General features: G+C 35.7%; 1 protein-coding gene across 2 annotated transcripts in view; it reads left to right on the forward strand.

Annotated features, from left to right (window-relative positions):
• Positions 1-15,664, forward strand: part of SCYL2 (SCY1 like pseudokinase 2) — a 38,611-nt gene extending 22,947 nt beyond the window's left edge. The window contains exons 13-18 of one of the 2 annotated variants that reach the window (XM_025173431.2): positions 1,809-1,927; positions 4,449-4,549; positions 5,852-5,897; positions 6,006-6,095; positions 9,687-9,806; positions 10,491-15,664. In XM_025173431.2, coding sequence (XP_025029199.1) covers positions 1,809-1,927; positions 4,449-4,549; positions 5,852-5,897; positions 6,006-6,095; positions 9,687-9,806; positions 10,491-11,105 — 1,091 coding nt within the window. In that variant the 3' untranslated portion in view covers positions 11,106-15,664. Of the gene's footprint in view, positions 1-1,808; positions 1,928-4,448; positions 4,550-5,851; positions 5,919-6,005; positions 6,096-9,686; positions 9,807-10,490 lie in introns of both variants that reach the window. The other variant, XM_007438593.3, reaches the window with a different exon arrangement.
• The last annotated feature ends 5,522 nt before the right edge of the window (positions 15,665-21,186 follow it).

A 21,186-nucleotide genomic window follows, 5' to 3' on the forward strand; every position in this document is an offset into this window, starting at 1 on the left:
AGACAGCCCTGCTCAAATTTAAGTTTCAGTGAATCCCTAAGTGAACAGAAGCTAACACCAATCTCTATCTTGTACAAAGTTAAATATGAGATCTTGCTACAAATGTGAACACATATTTAAAGTTTATGTGCAGTTGTTTACAGATTCAAAATTATCTGGTCATCTGTCTCACAATCTGCGTCTGCATAACTAACCTATCTCCCCCACCTCCCCCCAACTTTCTGGCTCACCACAATTTAGAACCTACATCAGTCTAAAGATTCTGTGCATCTGATGAAGTCAGCTGCAGCTCAGGAACATTTATGCCTTTCAATAAAATTTGTTAATCAGAAAAGGTCCTTCTGATTTTTTGCCCTTGTAGACTAACAAAGCTCTTGTCCTGCAAATTAGAATTAAAAAACAATAAATGTGGCAGGTGCAGAAATTTGGACACTCTTTCAGTCTGTATTTTGTAACATCTCATTTGGCAGACATAACTTCCAGACATTCCCTTAGCCAGCTAATAGTCTTTCTGTTTCTTCCTTCTGGAAGTTTTTGCACTCTTCCTTGCAGACATCAGGTAGTTCATGAAGGTCTCCTTATATGCATTGGATTATTTCCTTGCAGTTTTTCAATAATATTCAAGTCTGGGAACTGTGAAGTTCATGTCAAAATCTGTCTTTCTTTCCTGTAAGTGCTTCATGATTGATTTGAAGGTATGTTTCTGATCAGTTTCTTACTGAAATATCCCCCTATTTTCCGCTTCATTTTCTTCACTTACTATGAAACTCCACAGGATTCTGGCATTTTGTAGTCTTTGTTGTTCCAAAATACACTTCCCTGCATTCTGACCCAGTTTCTCCAGAGATATGGCCAAATACCTCAGAATTCAATTTAGTGATAGATCAGTCTCTTGCCCAGAAGACTTAGCAAGTTGGGCTCCAATGTCCATTCTGAGATTGGTAAACTTACAATGCAGTTAAAACAAGTCAAAGGCCCTGGGGATGATCTAATCCTGCTAAATTACTGAACGCCAGCACCATATGGGAAGTCCCAGTTTTAGCAAATCTGTTTAAACACATAGTACTGCTTACTTCATTATGCATACAGTAGCTCTAGACAGCTACTCAGCTGAACTTTTCAGTAGGCTTTACAGTTATCTGTTCTTACCAATCTGAGGGCAGCTCTAGCAGAGATTTTTCTTAGTTTTCCAGATCTTGCCTTGACTTCAATAACTCCAACTTCTATTTCTTAATGCTTCTTGCAGTTGAAATTGCTAGCTGAAAGTTTTTAGAGATTTTTTAATAGATTTCCCCTGCTTTATATGAGTGAATTATCTTCATTTTCAAATGGGCAGACAGATTTTTAGAGGAGATCATAGTTGCTGAAAGTAGATGGAACAGTCACAGTCTGAGAAGATAAAAGTGTCAGAGTATTCATCTTCATCTAGCTAATTGTAGCAAGTGAGTCATCACCGTTTTGGGCCTTACTAACAACTTAAAAAATAGTGTGAATAAATTGGAAGGGTGTCCAAACTTCTGCTCTTATCACATTCACTGTTGCCTTATTTGATTCTGTAAGCAACTGCAGATAAATAATAAGTATGCATTCAAATTTGAAGATGTGTTTATGTTATGTAGAGATTGTGTCAGCTTCTCTTTTGAAATCTGCAATCTGACCAGGGATATCTATATTTTCCCATGCAACTGTATAAGTAAAGTGCAATGGATGTTTGAATTATTTTATTGAAACTAGTCTTGTGCTCAGAGTAAAATACAATTTTGCAGTTCAATAAGATCAGTAGCTAAACCATTAATGTTTTATAACAGGTATTTACAAATGTACATTCAGTCACAAGAAGCTGGGAATTACAAAAGAACAACTTGCAGGAAAGGTGCTTCCGCATCTGATTCCTCTTAGCATTGAGAACAATCTTAATCTAAATCAGGTAGGATGATTGATCATATGTTTTCACTATAAATTACATTGTTCATGAAGAATCCAAACTTTGAAGATGTTTATTTTATATTCCACTATGATGCATTAAAGCTATTGCCTTTCCAGTTTGGAGCCTTCTTTAAAGAAAAGATCGCACTTACTACACAGGTTGGGTTGCTTTTTTGGAAATTATAAAAATGACTTGCACCATAGGTAATGTCTGTAGTCTCTACAACAAACTACAATTATGCCAAAGTGACAACATCCAGTGACATCAGTGCTGCCAATATATACAGGTAGTCCCTGGGTTAAGAATGCCTGGTTTAAGGACAACCCATAGTTAAGAACGGAGCCTATTGTAGCAAAATTTGTGTTAAATACACAATGGTTCAAGTTGATTACACAATACTACTAATATAGTACTAAACAATAATACTGTTCCGGCTTACATACAAATTCAACTTAAGGACAGACCTCTTTAACTGGGGACTACCTGTACTTGCAAACTGATGTCTGATGTTGTAGTGTTAAGTCTTAAGTTGTAGTGTTTGCATCATGCCATTACATTCATTTGCTCCATCCCCTGCAAATGCCCATTGATATATTTTGACCTCATTAAGGGAGAATAAATGCAGTGGTGTTTGTAGAAGAGAAGGCTGCAAAGTGGAAGGGGGTAATGATTTGAACGAAAAGTATATTGCTAGGAAAGAAATCTGGACAATTTCAGAAGGATGGTGTAAGGATTCAGGAGTTGTGATAAATGCAACTTGACTTAAACTTTATTTCTCTTTTGCTCAGTTGGCAACAATATTACAGAAAGTGCATTGACCTGAAATGGTTGATATTTGTGCAGAGACAGATTAGACTTCCAACATTTTCCAAACAAGCAAAAAAAAGCTTATAAAGAGCACTAAGCACTGAAGTAAGGCTGTGATATATTGCTTTATATCCTCCAAAGTTGTGATCACTGATAAAAATCATCCACTGTGATCAAGAGACTAGAATTATCAATCACAAAACAATAAACTCTTGTCCTCGTCCCTGTCCTCACTTAAATCTTCTTTATAGGGAAAGCTTGAAGAGAAATATATCAGTTTCTGCAGAGTCATTTCCATGTCCCAGTATCCAAATTGATAATAAAGTTTCAGGGTCCAAGTGTGCTGAACATCTTTTTTTTTTATGCCATTCTTGAGTAATAACATTAAATTTATTTGTCTGCAGGCTTTTGGAATTACCTGACTAGGGGAATGTTAGGAGAGTTGCTTGAGACACATGCATACACATATACATACACACACATGTACACATGTGTGAGAGACTGAGAGAAAGAAAAATATTGGGCACAAAAGCGTTTGAATAATTTGGGAAATACATGTAAAAACTTTTACATGCACAGATGGTATTAAGTAAAGGAAATAATTTAAGTGTACGTTGGTGACAGTTTCACAAGGCAACTTGTTATTTTTTATTATTTTAAGATTGTACTATTTTTAGACCTTAAAAGCTGCAGTGTTAAATACCTATCACCCTATTCCTTTTCAGGATAAGCATGTTTTGCAAAGTGCAGAAAAAGAAGAAATAGTAAAGAAAAGAAATTGGAGGCAGATGATAATAGAAAAAAGGAAGTTGAACAGTCTAGTTTACACCAACATTTGTAATCATATCTTTCTGCCTTGCAAACCATTCTTGCTTTTATGACATCCATACCCCAATTAGTATGTTACTTTTTTTTCTTGAAACTTCTCAGTTCTTTTTGAGATTCTTATCAACTCAATCCAACCATTACTTTCTTGTTTCCTTCCTGTTTTGTTTTGCAGTTTGATCCTCATTCTTTCTTCCTCATATTTGTTTTATACTGGCCATTTATATTTAATCCAATTCATTCAACACCAATTCATTCATGGCCCTATATCTTTTTGTTTTACCACACATATTTCTTAAGTAATAATTCCCATTGCATTTAATTTACTAATCCAGCTTCAGTTCCATATAATAAAATGGACAGAAGTACAGTCTTATATGCAGCAATGGTAACTTCTTTTATAAACTTTCATTCCTTGCAGTATTTTTTCTACCAGTATTTTCATATAATAATATTTATCTTCTATCCATTTCTCCATCTTTAAGAAGCATTCTAGAATACATAAATTTTCATATCCATACTCCTTTTTTCACCATATTCAGGTTCTCAGCCAACAAGATAGCAGCATCTGTGTATAAGATTCATTTATTTCCCCAATCAACAGACCTTTAACATCACCACAAGCATTCCTTATACATTTAATTGAAAATACATGAAAAAAGCCTGCAGGGCACATATTCTTGTATTACATATATTTTGTAATAAGTATACAAATAAAATTGAGTTCAGCATGTCTTCTAATTAGGTATACATAGAATTGCTGAATATCACATTGTGTTCCTTTCTGTGTTGCCCATTTCAATTCGTTAGATTTCTCTCAATACATTATTCAGTATTAGAAGACTGGTACTTTTCAAATTTTTTCATGTTAAATATATTTCTCTTCTAGTTTAATTCCTTTATTTCAGTCATAAAAGAGATGTTAAGTAAATTGGAAGCTGAACATAAGACCAAACTTGAACAAATCCATGTTATGCAGGAACAACAAAAGTAAGTGTGCAAAATATCGTGAAGTTACAGTGAATTTATTAATATTACATCTTTGCTATGTTATATAATTTTCTGTATTTCTTGAGTTTTTCTATCTAAAAGATTAAATAAATTTTACTAGTAGTATATCCCAATAGGTTAACTAGCTATAAATATTCTACTGCAAGGATGTTTATGATACTTTTTTTAGCTTCTTAACAGTTCTATGAAGTTGGCTAACTGCCATTCATCTTCACAGCTGAGCAGTTTAGAACAGATTTTCCATTTAAGCAGTCTGTGAACTTTATATTCTGTCACCTTGGATAGGAATTTAGTATTCTATACCAAACCATGCTCAAATAAGGCTGGATTGATGCATGTTAAACCATAACGTTTATTTGGTTTGGGTTCATGAGCTATAGCTTGAATGCAGCCATTTAAATTTATGGATTAGTATTATGTATGAGCTATACCTTCAGATCATTGTTAAAACAAATGGGTTAGTATAATGTGTGAATTCAGCCAATGATGTGTTTAAATTGAAACTGATACCTTGGGCTAGATGTCTATCATAGAATTTGAATATACTATAGGTACTGTCTTATCACTTTTTAATATTGTTATACTAATATAGTTGAATGAGAGAAAAGGAGAAACTGGAAGAATCTGTGCTCTGTTATATGCATTTCAAGTAATTTAAAAGGGGTAACATATATTTTAGGGCTTATTAAATAATGCAAGTAACCCTGAGCAAATTAATAGCAACAGTGAAACTATTCTTTTTTAAGAGTTTGTTTCGAGTATAGTTATATGGTCCTGGGAGCAAAGGAGGCATCCCAGAGTGCCCCCCAAATAGTTCTATAACACACACACACACACACACACACACACATGCAGTTATCTTACTAAGAGATGGAGGAGAAATCATCTTAATTCTTCTAGCATGCATGCAAAATAAAAAAGAAAAACTACATCAACTTTGGAGGAATGTTTAAAAGAATGCTGTGGCAGACAAGGGCTGAGGAGGGGTTTTCCAGCCAACCTCTATATTTAGTCTATTATACAGTAACTTGTGTTGTTTTCATGTTAATTCTATTTTGCTGCTTTGATTTAACCTGTGAATTTGATGTAGATGCTGATGTGACCTGTATATAATAATGTAATTCAATCACTTACTAATTACTGTATGTTGAAAGAGAAACTCAATGAAGCAGATTGTTTTTAATTTGTCATGATAACATTTGGAATGTGTCTTGTTACTCTTACTGGGTTGTTTTTGAAGTTGAAACTAGAACTTACTGTAATTATTTTTTTATTTTACAGATCTTTGGATATAACTAATCAAATGAAGCCACTTGAAGAATCAAAAGTCAGTAGTACAGGCAATCAAGTAAGATGCTGTGTTTATTAGATTAATATAATACTGGTTTCCAGTAACTGTTGTAAGGATTTTTTTATCTTGTTTTAATCCAAACAGGTGGACAAAACTTTTACCAATCTAGGAATGTGTATCTTAACTAGTGGACCTGATTGTAAAGAGAATGGACTGATGACAAATCAAAGAAAAGTAAGCTTTAATAACAAGTTAAAATGTAATTATTAGTTTTATACACACACACATACATATCTACATACATACGTATTGAATCTGCAGTCCATGGTAGATTTCAACATGATGGATCCTGATTTGGTCAGATTAAATTCCTCCTTTTTGGTGTTGACTCCATAGTTTTTAACACAAAAGATGTTATAAGGTAAGGGCCAGGAAGAGGGAGCAGCCCACTGTTGTAAAGAATATGCATAAAAGAGAAAAACAGTATCTTTTCTAATTCAAATTATTGGGACCTTTTTCCATTGCTGTAGTAGTGATTATTGCCAGTTGGTTTTAAGAGAGATGAAAGCAGCTATATATAGTGTTTAATTTTTTTTTTTATTTATTGAAAACAATTGCAATGAATCCTTCATTTAATGAACCTCCATTTAGATGATTTCAGATACAACAGACAAAACTGTCTGGACATCTCCCTGAAATTATGGACAAATCCATTGCATCTAAAGTAGTCTGGATGAGGCAATTAAATTTATGCTAATTTTGAAATTTAAATTTATGAGTCATTACACAAATGACATAAATTGCTGTGAATAACATAATTTGCAGTTTAACAGATATTTGGGTGTAATGGACTCTCCTTATCCTCACCCTCCCCTCTTTTTTTTTTTTTTTTTTAAGATGATGACTAAGTGGCAGGGTCCTGGTCTTAAAAGATCTATCATCAACTATTGTAGACCACTTGCTGTGTGTAGGAGACACCATTTGTGGCCCTATGTGAATTGTGAAGCTCTGGCCACAGCAACCAATGCCTTTATTACTCTGCTGTTAGACTAATATGTCCTACATGGGTCTGCCTTTGAAAACAACCTATAAACTGGTACAGATTAAAAACTGCAACTATGTCAGCTAGGATGTTAGTAGGTGAGAGTGCTATTATAATACATTGCCAGTTCCCCAATTACTGCAGTTACCAGTAGGTTTTCAAATATAGTTCACAGTTCTGGTTTTGACCTATAAAGTTCTATTTGGCTTGGCTCCAGGGTACTTTAGGGAGTGCCAACCTATGTGTACAATCAGGGAGGAGATGCTTAGGGGCTGATGTACAAGGGAATTCAAGGGGATATAGTCCTGGAGGCACTCCTCTTCTGTGGTAGCCCCCACTCTTTGGAATATCTTGCCCTGTGAGGTATGTCTGGCACTTCCCTTTTAGTATTTTGCAAAGCTTTTAAGACAGTGCTGTTTCATTGAATGTTTGGAATTTTAATTCTGAATATTATGTGGCCTGCTTTATTTTTGTTGAGAATCACTGTTGGATATGTGAGGTTTTTTTTAATTTGATTGCATATGTTTTTAACTTAATGCAAAATGATCCAGAGTCTTTAGATAGACAGACAGACAGAATTGGTTCATCAAATAAAGATTTTGCTGCATATCCCAACTTAATCCATTGCTTATAGATCAATTTAAAAAACAAAATGATTTCTGCTGTTCTCTGGGCTACTGTAATGGGCAGAAAGAATAACCTTGAGAACAGGAGGAAGAGCCACTACCGAGACAACGGTCAGATAAAAAAAATCTGAATCCAGGGCAGAACTCTAATCTGAGTCTCATACAAGGCTCTTCCTGGTTTTCATAAAGATAAAGGGAAGGAAGAGGGAAGTGCATTCAGACTTCCAAGTTTCTGTTACTGTAACCTTATAATAAAAGTAATATTAGCATTCATGACTTTGGTTTCCTAGCCTGGTCTTTGGAGAGCTGACAGTTATAGTATAAAAAATATGACAGAAAAGATAAAGAGATGGGAAAGAATATATACTTTATGACATACATGTTAACCTTTTGATTCATAATTAAATATATACCTTCACTTCTTTGCACATATTCGTCAACTCTGCTCAATAAGATCAGACCACCATTATTTAGAACTATCATATCCACAACATACATATTTTCTTTCATTTCATTTCATTTGCTAATTCATGGTCTTTACCATTTGCTTCTCTTGTATTCCAAATCGCAATTTTCTGTATACTATAGCTGTTACCATATGGGCTTATTGATACTGACCTCTTGCTCCCATCATGGCTTTAGTCAATCATTGCTTTCATATAATACCTTTTTAGTAAGATAGAAAAGGAGCAAATTCAGCTAGGAGTCTTAGTTGTACTTCTGCTATATGTATCATTCCCTGCTGGTGCTAACAGCAGAACTGGTCAGTGTTGGCCCATTTTGGCCAGTATGCCATAAATGCAACCAAACCAATTTTATCCTAAGGACACTGATACTAGTCTATGCAAGCTAGCATTTATAATCTCATATGTATTCCACCAGTTTACTATTTGTTACTCATTTTCAATGCTTTGCAGTGTGTTGCTTATCTCAAGGCAATAGCATGATAGATATGTAGGTATGCTTCCAGATGGGAGATTATTATCCAAGACAGCCAGAAACTGAATGGATAATCAAGTATAAAGTGAATGAATCTGTTCTTTGGAAACAGACTGACTCTACTGAGATAGCAAATAGCTTTGTTGAAGTTTACCACCTTTGACTATAAATTGCTTTAGATGGTACATAAATGTTCTAAATAAATACTAAAAAATTCCATAGACTACACAAGAAGGGGAGATGAGAACAGAGTCCACCCATATATCAGCTCTCATGTTCCCCTTACCAACCAGCAACCATTCCATCAGGCTGCACCAAAGGGAGAAAAGAGAAGAGAGTTCTCACTTTGAAAACTGTTGGATTATATCCAGGCCTGGGTGTTGTTGCCTTTCAGTATTTCTCTCAGACAACTGATCTGAAGACAGCTGGTATCCTCACAGTAGAATCTTGTTATAATTGCTCTTCTCCTCTTAGTCCCAGTAAGAGCAAGCCACAGCACCTGCCTTCCAAATTCTTAAAAATCAGAACAAAGAATGTCCATTTCCAGCAGAAGGCAAGTCTCTGCTTCAAAGTTCTTGCCTGTCAGCTGACTTTATATTAGGATTCCTATGTGGAAGAGGCAGACAGTGCCCTTTTATCTTATCTTTGTCAGTGATGTCTCTGACTGTTTTGACCTTAAACCAAAGTGGAAAGACTTAAACTTCAGCTGCAGTTAAACAAGAAAAAACCTGTGTAGCTGGTATCCTAGTAGAGCTGAATTTTCAAAACATGAAAACAATGCATTTTATATTACAAGGCATTGTTCACAATCCTAATAAAATACAATAATATCTGTTAGCCAGATCTGCAACCAGGGGTTGATATATTTATCACGTTCACTTATTGCCATATTTTCATAGAACTTTGTATAAAACGGAAGTTATTCCCAAGTAAAATATACCAAAAAAATTGGATAGTAAAGGTGAATTTTGCCATTTTATTAAAAAAAGACAGATGAGGAAAAAAGGAGAGGCTGAGTGCATTTTCTGTGTATAGAAGAATGAGGTTTAGCTGAGATGGAAACATCAAGTAGATCAGACAGGTGTCTGAAAAATGAGCAGGCATTTGCATTTGGACAAAAGTTTCTGCCTTGCCAGTCTTGCTGATTTTAACTTGCTAACTAAGCTAGTTAACCACAGTTGGTTAATGCTATCCATTAACAAATGTGTTCTTTTGAAGGGGTCACTTACACTTGAAGAAAAGCAGAAGTTAGCAAAGGAACAGGAGCAAGCACAAAAACTGAAAAACCAACAGCCGCTTAAACCCCAGCCTCATGCAATTATTGCTCCAGTGAAACAGGTATGGGAACATAGATAGATAGACAGGCAGACTTAATCAATATATTGGACTGCAAATAAGTGAAAATACAGAAGCAGTAAAATCTTAGTGGCAACCAAAGACAGCCAATTCAGCAGCTATTTTTAAACACCTGGGAAAGTAACTTAGCCTGATATTGAGGTACAAGCAAACTCCCCTGAAAATAAAGATGGATCAATAAGTCTTTGTTGTCCATCTAATCTTAATGTAAACATTTGGTAAAATGATCTTTTCCCTGCAAATGATCTAAATGCAAGCCTTCTTTACAGAGAATGAATGAGGAGCCCATAGTTTCCCAACAATGATTCTTCATTTGTTCTAGCTATCAGTAGCAGCTACATTACAGTGTAACTAGTTGTTTAGGCTGTGTTGGAGAGACGCATAGTAACAGCAAAGCATTTTGTAATTACAGCAGATTTAAAACACTAGACAAAGTAATTAGCTAGAGCACAGCAGTAGCTGTGTGTTCAGTCAGAATGTAATGTTGCCTAAGCAGCTACTAAAAAAAACAATTACACTGATGTGGTAAATTTGCCTTTGGGTGGCACATACAAAATAACCTAGTTTTTAAAATGAAATTACTTCATTGGTATTTATTCTTTAAACGATAACTATTGATGCTGCTGTAAAGTAATTTAAATTGTCTTATATGTGTTGTATTTTCAGACAAAGGATTTGACTGATACTCTGAGAGATAACATAGCATCATTGACTACTCAACCCATCAGCAAGCCTAAAGTTCCTTCTTCAAGTAGTTTTTCTTCAGTGGGTATTGGAATGGCATTTTCATCATCTGTTGAAAACACTAAGAGAAATGGACTAAATGCTAATATGGGGTTTCAGCCTTCTGGATTTGGCATGGGGATTGGTACCACAAGCCAGAATTTCTTTAGTAATGCTGGTGTCACTGGAATGGCCAACATGAATATGTTGCCAACAGCAAACATGCCACCTTATAGCCCCATGAACACTACATCACCAGTTGTGCAGCAAAGCAGGCCACCTGATATGTCTGCTTTAGATAGTCTATTTGGGCCTCAAAAACCCAAAGTTAGTATGAATCAGTTGTCACAACAGAAAACAAACCAATGGCTTAATCAATTTGCACCTCCTCAGGGTACCAACAGTTCTCCTTTGGGAACACAGATGAATGTAATGGGACAGCCTGGCTTTGGCTTACAGGGAAATCCTTTCTTTAATCCTCAGAACTTCACACAGCCAACCAACAGCATGATAAACAGCAGCTCAGCTAGCAAGGACTTAAACGACCTCTTTGGATAATAGTTGTAATTGTGAGCAAGATGATTAACATTGTTTTATGTTTGATAAAAAGCTGATTTGAGTAAATTTGATATAACAAAATGAACATGAGAAAAAGTGTTTTCACAGGGACTGAGTAATATATTTCATTTGTCTATTTAATTTTCTTAGGTAATTACAAGCCTCTGCCCCTAATTTCATTGTTTTAAGGTCAGGTTGTATCAATCTGAGCACCCAGAGTTATGATTAATAAATAAATAAAGACTGGACATCTACCAATTTCAGGCATTTATGTTCTGGCTATTCTTGATAACTTCTACTGATAAAGATAGTTTGATAATTTACTACCAGTTGTAACCTGGGCTCTTCCAAATGCACAAGACCTGAAATATATGCACTAAGTGAGATAGACTAGGTGGTAATGTGGGGTTTCAGCCTTCTGGATTTGGCATGGGAATTGTTACACTGGTTTCACTGAAATGGCCAACATGTGTAGCCAACAGCAAACATGCCATCCAATAACCCTATAAATACTATATCACCTGTTGTACAGCAGAGCAGGCCACTATTTATGTCTGTTTTAGATATCCTGGTTACTGTATATTTCTACAAATACATATAAGCAAATGATTTATCAGCAGTTACAATCTAGGGCCCAACAAATGCCCCTGAAGTGTGTGCTAAACCTGTGCTCTTGAGTTTTGCTGTCTGAATTTGATATGATACCAAGTTAGCAATACTTGCTGATATAGGATAGCTTGTGGTTGAATGTATATATTAATATGGAATTTTCTGGGAAAATATGAGACCTAAGATTGGTGGACAAACACACAATTTTTTACCCTTAAGCATTCTTCCCCAACAGATAATGTTTTGAAAGTACTTGGTATTTGTAAAATAGAGGTCTTTCACACTGAAAAATATTGCAAACCAGAAATGCTCTGATTTACCTCTTAATACCTAAATGTCTGCCCAACAAAAGCAGTTACATTTTTGGCATAAACTTTTAAAATGTTATCTAAAAAGGTTATGCAATTTTAACATGCTTATTTTGACATCCAACCATTAAAATAATACAGTTGTAGATTGCTGAACAGAATAGAAGTCAATTCAGCAGCAAAGCTGGTAACTTCCTGATTACTTCCAGTGCAGTGGTTTGATATCTTCAGATAAATACTTGTTATGGATTCAGATTTGATTGCCGTTGGCAGAAGCCATTGTATTTCTTCAGATTAAGTAGATGATCTCAAATAAGACAATGTTATTGACTGAACTTTTTTTTTCCGTTGAGGCCATGTCAGAATATATGAAAGAATAAACTTCAAACATCAGTTCAGAGAAAACAGTCATCTTTCATTTCATCTGAATATTGTTCCAAATGTAAAAGATTTCTTTAAATAAGAACCAGCAGTAAATTCTGCTTTGTGGGGGTAAAAGTGCTTTTTTCCCCTCTATTCTTTCAGCTGTTTCTATTAGTATGTAATTATTTCTTTCCTAGAACATTGGTGATCTTTCTTACACAATTATTTGGAATGTAACTAGTTATATTGAAAAGATGTGTAACCTTTTTTAATGGAAAGAAAGCTAACACATTTATTTTCAGTATCTTTCACTGATTAAACTGTTTCCATTTGCTGCCTAAGAAACCAAAGGTCCTTATGCTGTAAATGTGAGTTGTATTTTCTTAAATTATATTTTCAGTTATAAGCAGTTACAATGTTAAATATATCTTAAGAATTTGTTTTATGTCTTCTGTCTTAGTACTTTTATTTTGTATCTTTGGACCAGTGATAAAATTATTTATAACAAAAAATCACTTGTGCTATTTATGTACTGTCAATATTTTGCTGAAGGATGTTTAATTAGCCACATGTGTAAAATTATGAATGCTAAATATGCTGTATATGCAGTTCTTTGTACAATTCCAGGCTTCTTTAAATTTCTTATTTATGACTTAGAACAATTTCCCAAATATTAAACAATTTTTAAAAAGATAAAACAAATGCATTGAAGATATAAGTTTCCTGTAATATGTGAAAAACAAACTTCTACAAAAAATTATGAATGATGATTTGTTTATTATAAACCTTGATTTCTTCATTTGGGGATTACTTTGAAGTAAAATAACCAGTATATCTTTACAGTGTTGTTGTTTGTGAATGGTTCAGCTTTTATAATGTAATTTGAATTTCTTAAGATAGCTATAGAAAGTGTTTCCTTTAGATTCACCCTACTAATAAAAACTTGTATTCCAATGTTATATCATTGGGGCTTGCAGAGCTTTGATAGTAAGTAATGACATGAGTGTTTTACTGTTCTTTTGTACAGTGAAAATTTCATTTGCTGTAAGGCTATACATGGAAGTTAATCTGTAATAGGGAGGAAGCCTTCATACCTCATCAGTATAAAACCTCTTGAAGCATTTTTGTACATGGCCAATATCACAGTAACTGTATGTTGTAACAACATACCTAGTTTTCATAAGATATCAAAAAAAGAAATAGGTATATGAACAGGTCACTAACTACTATAACTCTCTAATAAAGATTATTTTTTTCCAGATTAGTAACAACCTTGATTACAAAGAAAACAGTTCACTAATTTCCTGGCAGAAATATTTGTTCAGTCTCTTCACCTTCCATGAGGTGTATATTTAAAACTAGTTTAGACACACTGAGCCTGGATTCATTAGGGGGCTTATTTAAAGATATTTTGGCCTGTGAGTGCATGTAATTGCCTTTACAGCAGATTACTTTTTTCTTTTACAGTGAGCCAGACAAATGAACTGCTACCATCTTAAGAGGGTACTTGGATAATGTCAGTGATACTATGTTGTCAACTTTTCATTATTATTCACACAAGCATGGAATTTAAGAAGACATTTAAAGTGGAGAAGCATTTTCTCTTCAGGATATACTTCATGAATTGTCCTTTTTTTAAGGAATTCATTAATCAGAATAAGCTATAACTCTTTTTGTTCCATCTCAGCTTCATTGGTATACAAAAAATCCATACTTTTAAAAATGGATTCAGAAGTTTACAAGGTTGATGAAAATATTTTTAAATAACACCAACTTTTTAACTCTGACCTCATTAAGTAGGATCAAGTTCTATCTACTGGCATGAGCTAGTAGTAATTTTATTTATGAATAAAATAGACCACTGAGCCACAATCATAAGAAAGAGCTTGAGGATAGAGGTTTGTCCAGGTGAAATGTACATGGAAGGAAAGAAATTGTTGCCTTTTCTCTGCAAAAGAAGAGGACCAGTCGTGCCTATCTGATGGATGCAGACCTCACTCAGAAAAGAGTGTAGCAAAATTCAAGAAAGTAGCACAGTTATACTAAATATTTAAGTAAAAATTTCCAGTCATTCTCATGTTTTTCTAAACTTAAAATTATAAGATGCAAAATGTTTTTCCTTCTGTAGAAGTTCTGCAGTTTATGTTTTAAACACAGAAAAGTGTAACTATGGATGTGCTGAGTCTTGGATAAGCAAGCATCTTTTAAATTACATCCAATATTTCAGTCTGACTATAGTGAAATAAATCTGGCAAGTAACCTTATCATAAATACATTAATGAATGCTACTGTTATTTGACTTGTGTACAGTGGTGTATGACAACAGGCTTATAGTTTTCCATAGGTATGGTTCATATAAAAATTACTACTGTTTGTACCTGTTCATGTTATGGCTACATCAGTCTAATGTAACCAACATAAGGCAGATATAATATTTTAAATAAAATAATTGTTATCTATTCTAATGACATGATACTATCAATTTGACTTTTGTGGATATTTTCTATATATTGATGAGCTTGTGCAGTGCAAGATTTTAAAAATCAGTCTTCAAAACACATTTAGCAATCTTATAAATGATTACAGGATTAAGCTTTTGTTTGTGTAATATATACTGATTCTTGCACTGTGTGATTCATTATCCTGAACTCAAAAGCATTATATACATTTAAATGGATAGGAATTATCAGACTAGGATTACTCCTAAACTTTTTTGGATTTCAATCAACTTCTTTAAAATATCCAAGTTGCTTATATGTCTTTAAAAATTACTTTTTTGATGTTTTGAAATTCTATGTGTGCATATATGTCTCAAGTTTGGAGATGGAGATACACACACACACACACACACACACACACACACAAACTCAGGCCTGATTGAAAATATTTGATGTTTAATTGCGCAGTCTCTATTTAAGTGTTAATTTCTATGTTTTAGTTATACGGCATTCAAATTCTTATGTGTAAAGTGATATTACTCCTAGTGTTCTTGTGGTTTGTAATGAGATAAATATTTGGAACATGAAATTCTATTTTGGTTTATTGGACTTTGCTGTTCTTTGAAACAAATATATTGATATCAAATTTTAAAACTGTTAACATTTAAGATATGTAAAATGTACAGTGATGGTTATAAGAAATTCCTACCATTTTGTATTGTGAATTAATAACTGTAGTTTTCAAATCTTCAATGATATTGTTTTATTGGAATAAAGGTTTTGTGGGTTTTTTTTCATATTTTCAGCTTTTCAAATGAGTGGATTGTTTTTAGGTGGAAAATAAATACAGGTTTTCCACAATTGGCTATGAAGAAGTTCTACTTGAAAAGAATGTTTAAACTTTACTAGTAAATTAGTAAGTAGAAAATAAATGAATCTTAGCTATTTAGCAATTGGCTCTTCATGATGCCAACTAATTTTAGAATCATGGCTCTATAAAGCAAAGAAAATAAAATTATATTATCAGAATGAGTACCTAGAGAAATATCATTTAAAAAATAATGTATTGGTAGAAAATGGACTTCTGTCCAATGCCTCTTATAGGATTGTTGTTGGGAGGGGGGAAATTTTGCACCTTGAATCATGCAAAATAAACACAGGATATAAATCAAATAATGCCCAAGAATTCTGCTGGATCAGGCCAGTGACCCTTTCATACTTTTATTGTAACTATGATTTAACTGTTAGGTACTAATTATAGAGACATGGCCAAAAGTACTGGTACCCCTCCACTTTTTTCCAAAGGAATCCCAATTTGCCATGAAATAAGTCGAAACTGACACAAGTAAATGACATCTATCATTTCTTATTCTATAGAGCATAGAGCAAACACTTTGTTTTTGATGTATGACTTAACATATTCTTGTAAATAATAAATGAAAATGGCATGGGCATAATTATTGGTACCAGTTCTGTTTCACGTTTCAAGCATACACACCATGACAGTATCCCTTAGGAGTTAAAAGACACTATTGGATTTTAGTGACCTCTCAAGCAGTATCACAGGTGTCTTCAAACTCATAATAACTCAGCCTATTTGAATTTTATGTCATTGTATGCAGCATAGTGAACATGGACAAGAGAAAGAAAAGCAGAGAGTTGTCTGGGGACAAAAAGAAGAAGGTAATAACCCAAACATGGTAAAGGTGAAGGCTACAAAACCATTTCCAAAGAGCTTCATGTTCCTGTGACCACAGCTGCTAATACTGTCAAGAAACTTAAAGGTCCATGGGACTGAAGCCAACTTCCCTGAATGTGGCCACAAGAGGAAAATTGAACAAGATTGAACAAAATGATAGTTTGAATGATGGAGAACTAATCAAGGAAAATCTTGAAACAGATCCTGGCTGACTTCCAAGATCAAGGTACAACAATAGCAAGTTGTATCATTCATTGCTTGCTGTCTGACTGAAAGTGGCCTCCATGGTAGAAGACCCAGGAAAACCCCACTTCTGAAAGACCCCAAAAAGTCAGACTGGAGTTTGCTAAAATGTATGTTGACAAGCCACAGTCCTTCTGGGAGAATGTCTTTTGGAAAGATGAAATAAAATTAGAGCTTTTTGGTAAGTCACAGCAGCTCTGCGTTCACAAAAGAAAATGCTTTTAAAGAAGAAAACACCATCCTACCGTGAAACATGGAGGATGCTCCATAATATTATGGGGTTGCTTTGCTGCCTCTAGCACCAGTTGCCTTGAATCTCTGCAGGGCACAATGAAATCAGAAGATTATCAAGGGATTTTGGAGCAAAACCTAATGCCCATTCTTGGAAAGCTCTGTATCCAGCAGGATAATGACCCAAAACATAAATCTAAGAGAACCCAAGAATGAATGAAAAGCAAACACTGGACTGTTCAAACAAGTGGCCTGCTATGAGTCCTGATCTGAATCCAATAGAACATCTATGGAAAGAGCTGAAACTGACAGTTGGGAGAAGGAACCCATCAAACCTAAGACAACTGGAGCAGTTTGCTCAAGAAGAGTGGAACAAATTGCCAATTGAGAAGTCTTATTCAGAGCTACAGAAAACGCTTGATTGCAATTATTACCTCAAAAGAATGTGTTATGAAATATTAGGTTAGTGGTACTAATAATTATGTCCACGCTATTTTCATTTGTTTTATTATTTACAAGAACATATTAAGTGATACATCAAAAGCAAAGGGCCTGCTCTATGGACTATGGAACAAAGAATGTTGTTCTCCAGATTTGTTGGCATAGCTTGGTTAAAACCTTTACTGATTCTTCTTCTCTTGTCTGCTTTCTATTGATAATTCCATCAATTCTTGTAGTGTTCCAACTTGGCAATGACAGAAATGCTGATCTTCTTTTAGTATTAGGGGTTCTTGTAAATAGGGAATATCTTCTAAAGTATCTTGATTTTGTTATCTCTACTGTACATAATTTCAAATATACTGTTTGATCTTGGAATTGGTCCATTAGTGTCCTTTAGCATACCAGTTCAAGGTTGGAATCTCCTTCTGATTTCAGAGATCTTTTGGAAGACTTTTCTTCTTTTTCTTTGTCTGTTTCCATCTTTGATGTCTTTACAGATGTTTTAATATTGCTTCTTGTCTCTTCTAACAGCTCAGTGAAATTCTTCATTAATTTCTTTCCTAAGATCTTTGTCTTTCTTGACTTTGGCTTCCCTTCTTGGCAATTTCCACAGTTTGTTCTGACATCCAATTTGCTTTCTTCTGTTTCTTGATCTTTGGCAGTCTTTTTTCTTATTCATCCTTAACAACTTCTTTGATTTCATTCCATAGTTTCTCTGGTTCCAAACAATGAGGTTCAGGGCTTCAAAGTGATTTCTGATTTTCTCCTTGAAAATTGTGGATATATGCTAAAGATCATATAGTGGAAAGTTATTGGCTTTCTTCTTCTGTTTTAGTTTAACTTGGAATTTTTATATGAGCAATTCATTATCTGTTCCACATTTAGCTCATGGTCATTTCTTTGCTGTTATACCTGAGCTTTTCCAACTCCTTTTATCAATAATATAATCAATTTGGTTTCACTGTACTCTGTGATGTTCATATATGCAGGAATCATTTTGATTGTTTGAAGACTGTGTTAGCAATGAAGAAATCATTGGCTTTCTTGTCTCTGGGGGCTGTATGAAAAAGCTCTGTACCAGAATCCCTGGGGGCTGGCTGAAAAAGCTCCGTGCTGAAATCCAAGCAGGTTTTTGGCACAGGGCATTTTCAGCCAGCCCCCAGAGATGAGAGAGAGTCCTCTTGGCAAGCGGCAGCAGCTTGCAATCTTCACTGCCAGCTTCCCCATTGATTTTCTGGGGAAGCCAGCAAGGAAGATTGCAAATGGCAATTACATGATCACAGAGTGCTTGGCGACCGGTCATAAGTGTGAACTGATTGCCAAGGGCCCAGATCACAATCATGTGACGGGGGCCTCTGCAACGACCGTAATTTCAGGCATGGGTCATAAGTCCATTCAGCACTGTCGTAACTTCAGTCACTGAACAAATGGTCATTTAGCAAGGACTACCTGTAATTCTGTCTTTGCAACTTCAAATTTTCTTTTGCTGCATGGCAACATATGTAACTAGACATCTCATTAATATAGCCATGTCATAAACACCATTAGTACTCCAAAAGTAGCACGTTAAGTGCTATTCAAGCTGAGGAGCCCATCATCCAGGACTATATTTTTAATCATTTTATATTTTATTTATTTTATTAATTCAATTTAGACCCTATATAAATTGAATTAATAATAAAAATGCAAAGCCACATCTTCAGAGTCTTCCAAAACATTGATAGGATCAGGGCCAATCTAATCTCTGGGGGAATGATGTTCCAAAGGGCGAGCACCATGAAAAATAGGTTCCATTTTCTATGTCTATAGTAAATACAGGAGTGGTTCACCATTACTTTCTCCCACACAATATAAAATGATGCCTTTGCAGTTGTCACTAAAGTGATAATACTCCTCTAGCATCTTCCCATATAGATGCTGCCCAATATCTGCTTGCTTTGTCTGGGGCAACTCAGATAACCTGCCTTGAGTGACCCTTCTGGGATTATATAATCTTGGCATGCATTCCCAGAGTTCTTTCCTTATCCCTCTCAGAAACCCCACCCCACCCCACACAATGAGGCAACACAACAGGATGTGGGGGGGGGCTATATGTATTGGATAAAAGCAACTGTTGGATAAAAGTAACTGTTACAGAATTTTCACTGAATTGCAACCCACATCGAGGTCTACATTTACATATTTAGAAGTATTTTATGTATTAACAGAATTAACACAACTAAAGTACATGTCAGCCTAACTTCTCTACAACATTATTTTGTTATGAGAGCATATAAACTTATGCAAAAAGAATAGAAGTTGGCAGTCGACATCTTTTCTGTCAAATAATTGCGCTTAAAGACAGTACAAAATAAAAAGGTTAAAATTTAAAAAAACAAAAATTTGAACACCACTAAAACCTCATTGGTAAAATAGGAGCTGGTTTACCCCCTCCTCAAGATACCATCACTGGACCTCACTATATTAGACAATTTTCATTCAGGATCTAACCTCCCCTTTTGGGGGAAGGTGGTGGAAAAAGTTGTGCGGCAGCTTCAGAGGAACCTGGATGAAGCAGATTATCTGGATCCCTTTCAGTCAGGATTCAGGCCTGGGTATGGGACAGAAATGGCATAGATCACACTTTTGGATGATCTCTGGCAGGAGTGGGATGGGAGGTGGGCATCCATCTTTGCTCTGCTTGACCTTTCAGAAGCCTTTGATACCATCAACCATGGCATCCTTCTGCACTGATTCCAGGGATTGGGGGTGGGCAGTATGGTATTATGCTGGTTCTCTTCCTTTCTCTGGGGTCGATACCAGTCGGTGGTGATTAGGGGAGAGAGATCCTGCCCTCGGCCCCTACTTTGTAGGGTGCTGCAGGGTTCAGTGCTCTCTCTGCTCCTATTCAACGTCTATATGAAGCCGCTGGGTGAGCTCATCCATTGCCATGGGGTGAGGGATCATCGGTATTCTGATGATACCCAATTATACATCTCTGCCCCTGGTGAATTAAGCAATGCTGTTGATGTCCTATCCTGGTGGCTGGAGGCTGTGGGGATCTGGATGGGGAACAACAGGCTTCAACTGAACCCTGGTAAGACTGAATGGCTCTGGGTTTTGGGGCCTTCTCATTCTGGGACTATACCATCTTTGGTACTGAATGGGGTTGTACTGCCCCACACAGACCCACTGCGCAACATAGGAGGAGTCCTGGAGTCCATGAGGAGCAGGTGGTAGTCATGGCTAGGAGGGTCTTTGCACAGCTTCAAGTTGTGTGTCAGTTGCATCTGTTCCTGGATTGGGAAGCTGTGCTCCCAATCACTCATGCCCTGGTCACCTCCCAGGTGACTACTGTAATGTGCTCTACATGGGGTTGCCCTTGAAGAGTATCTGGAAGCTTCAGCTGGTGTAAAATGCAGCAGCACAGGCAGTTATATGTGCCCCTAGAATGGCACACATTACACTTCTGTTCCACAAGCTGCATTGGCTGTCAGTTTGCTTCCAGGTCCAATTCAAGGTGTTGGTTCTGATCTTTAAAGCCTTTTGTGGCATGGGTCCAGGTTATTTGAGGGACTGCCTCTTCCCAATTATTTCTGTCCATCTCATCAGGTCTGGCAGAAGAGGCATGTTCTAGGTCCTATCTGCTAAGGAGCTACATTTGGCAGGACCCAGGAGATGGGCCTTTTCTGCTGTGGTGCCCACCCTGTGAAATATTCCCCCCCCCCAAAGATGAGACTGGCCCCCTCTTTGATGTCCTTCCAGAAGTC

The sequence above is a fragment of the Python bivittatus genome, unplaced genomic scaffold (genome assembly GCF_059951505.1).
Source record: "Python bivittatus isolate LINGU-HERP-01145 unplaced genomic scaffold, Pbiv_v1 ctg000330_np1212, whole genome shotgun sequence".
Classification (NCBI taxonomy): domain Eukaryota; kingdom Metazoa; phylum Chordata; class Lepidosauria; order Squamata; family Pythonidae; genus Python; species Python bivittatus.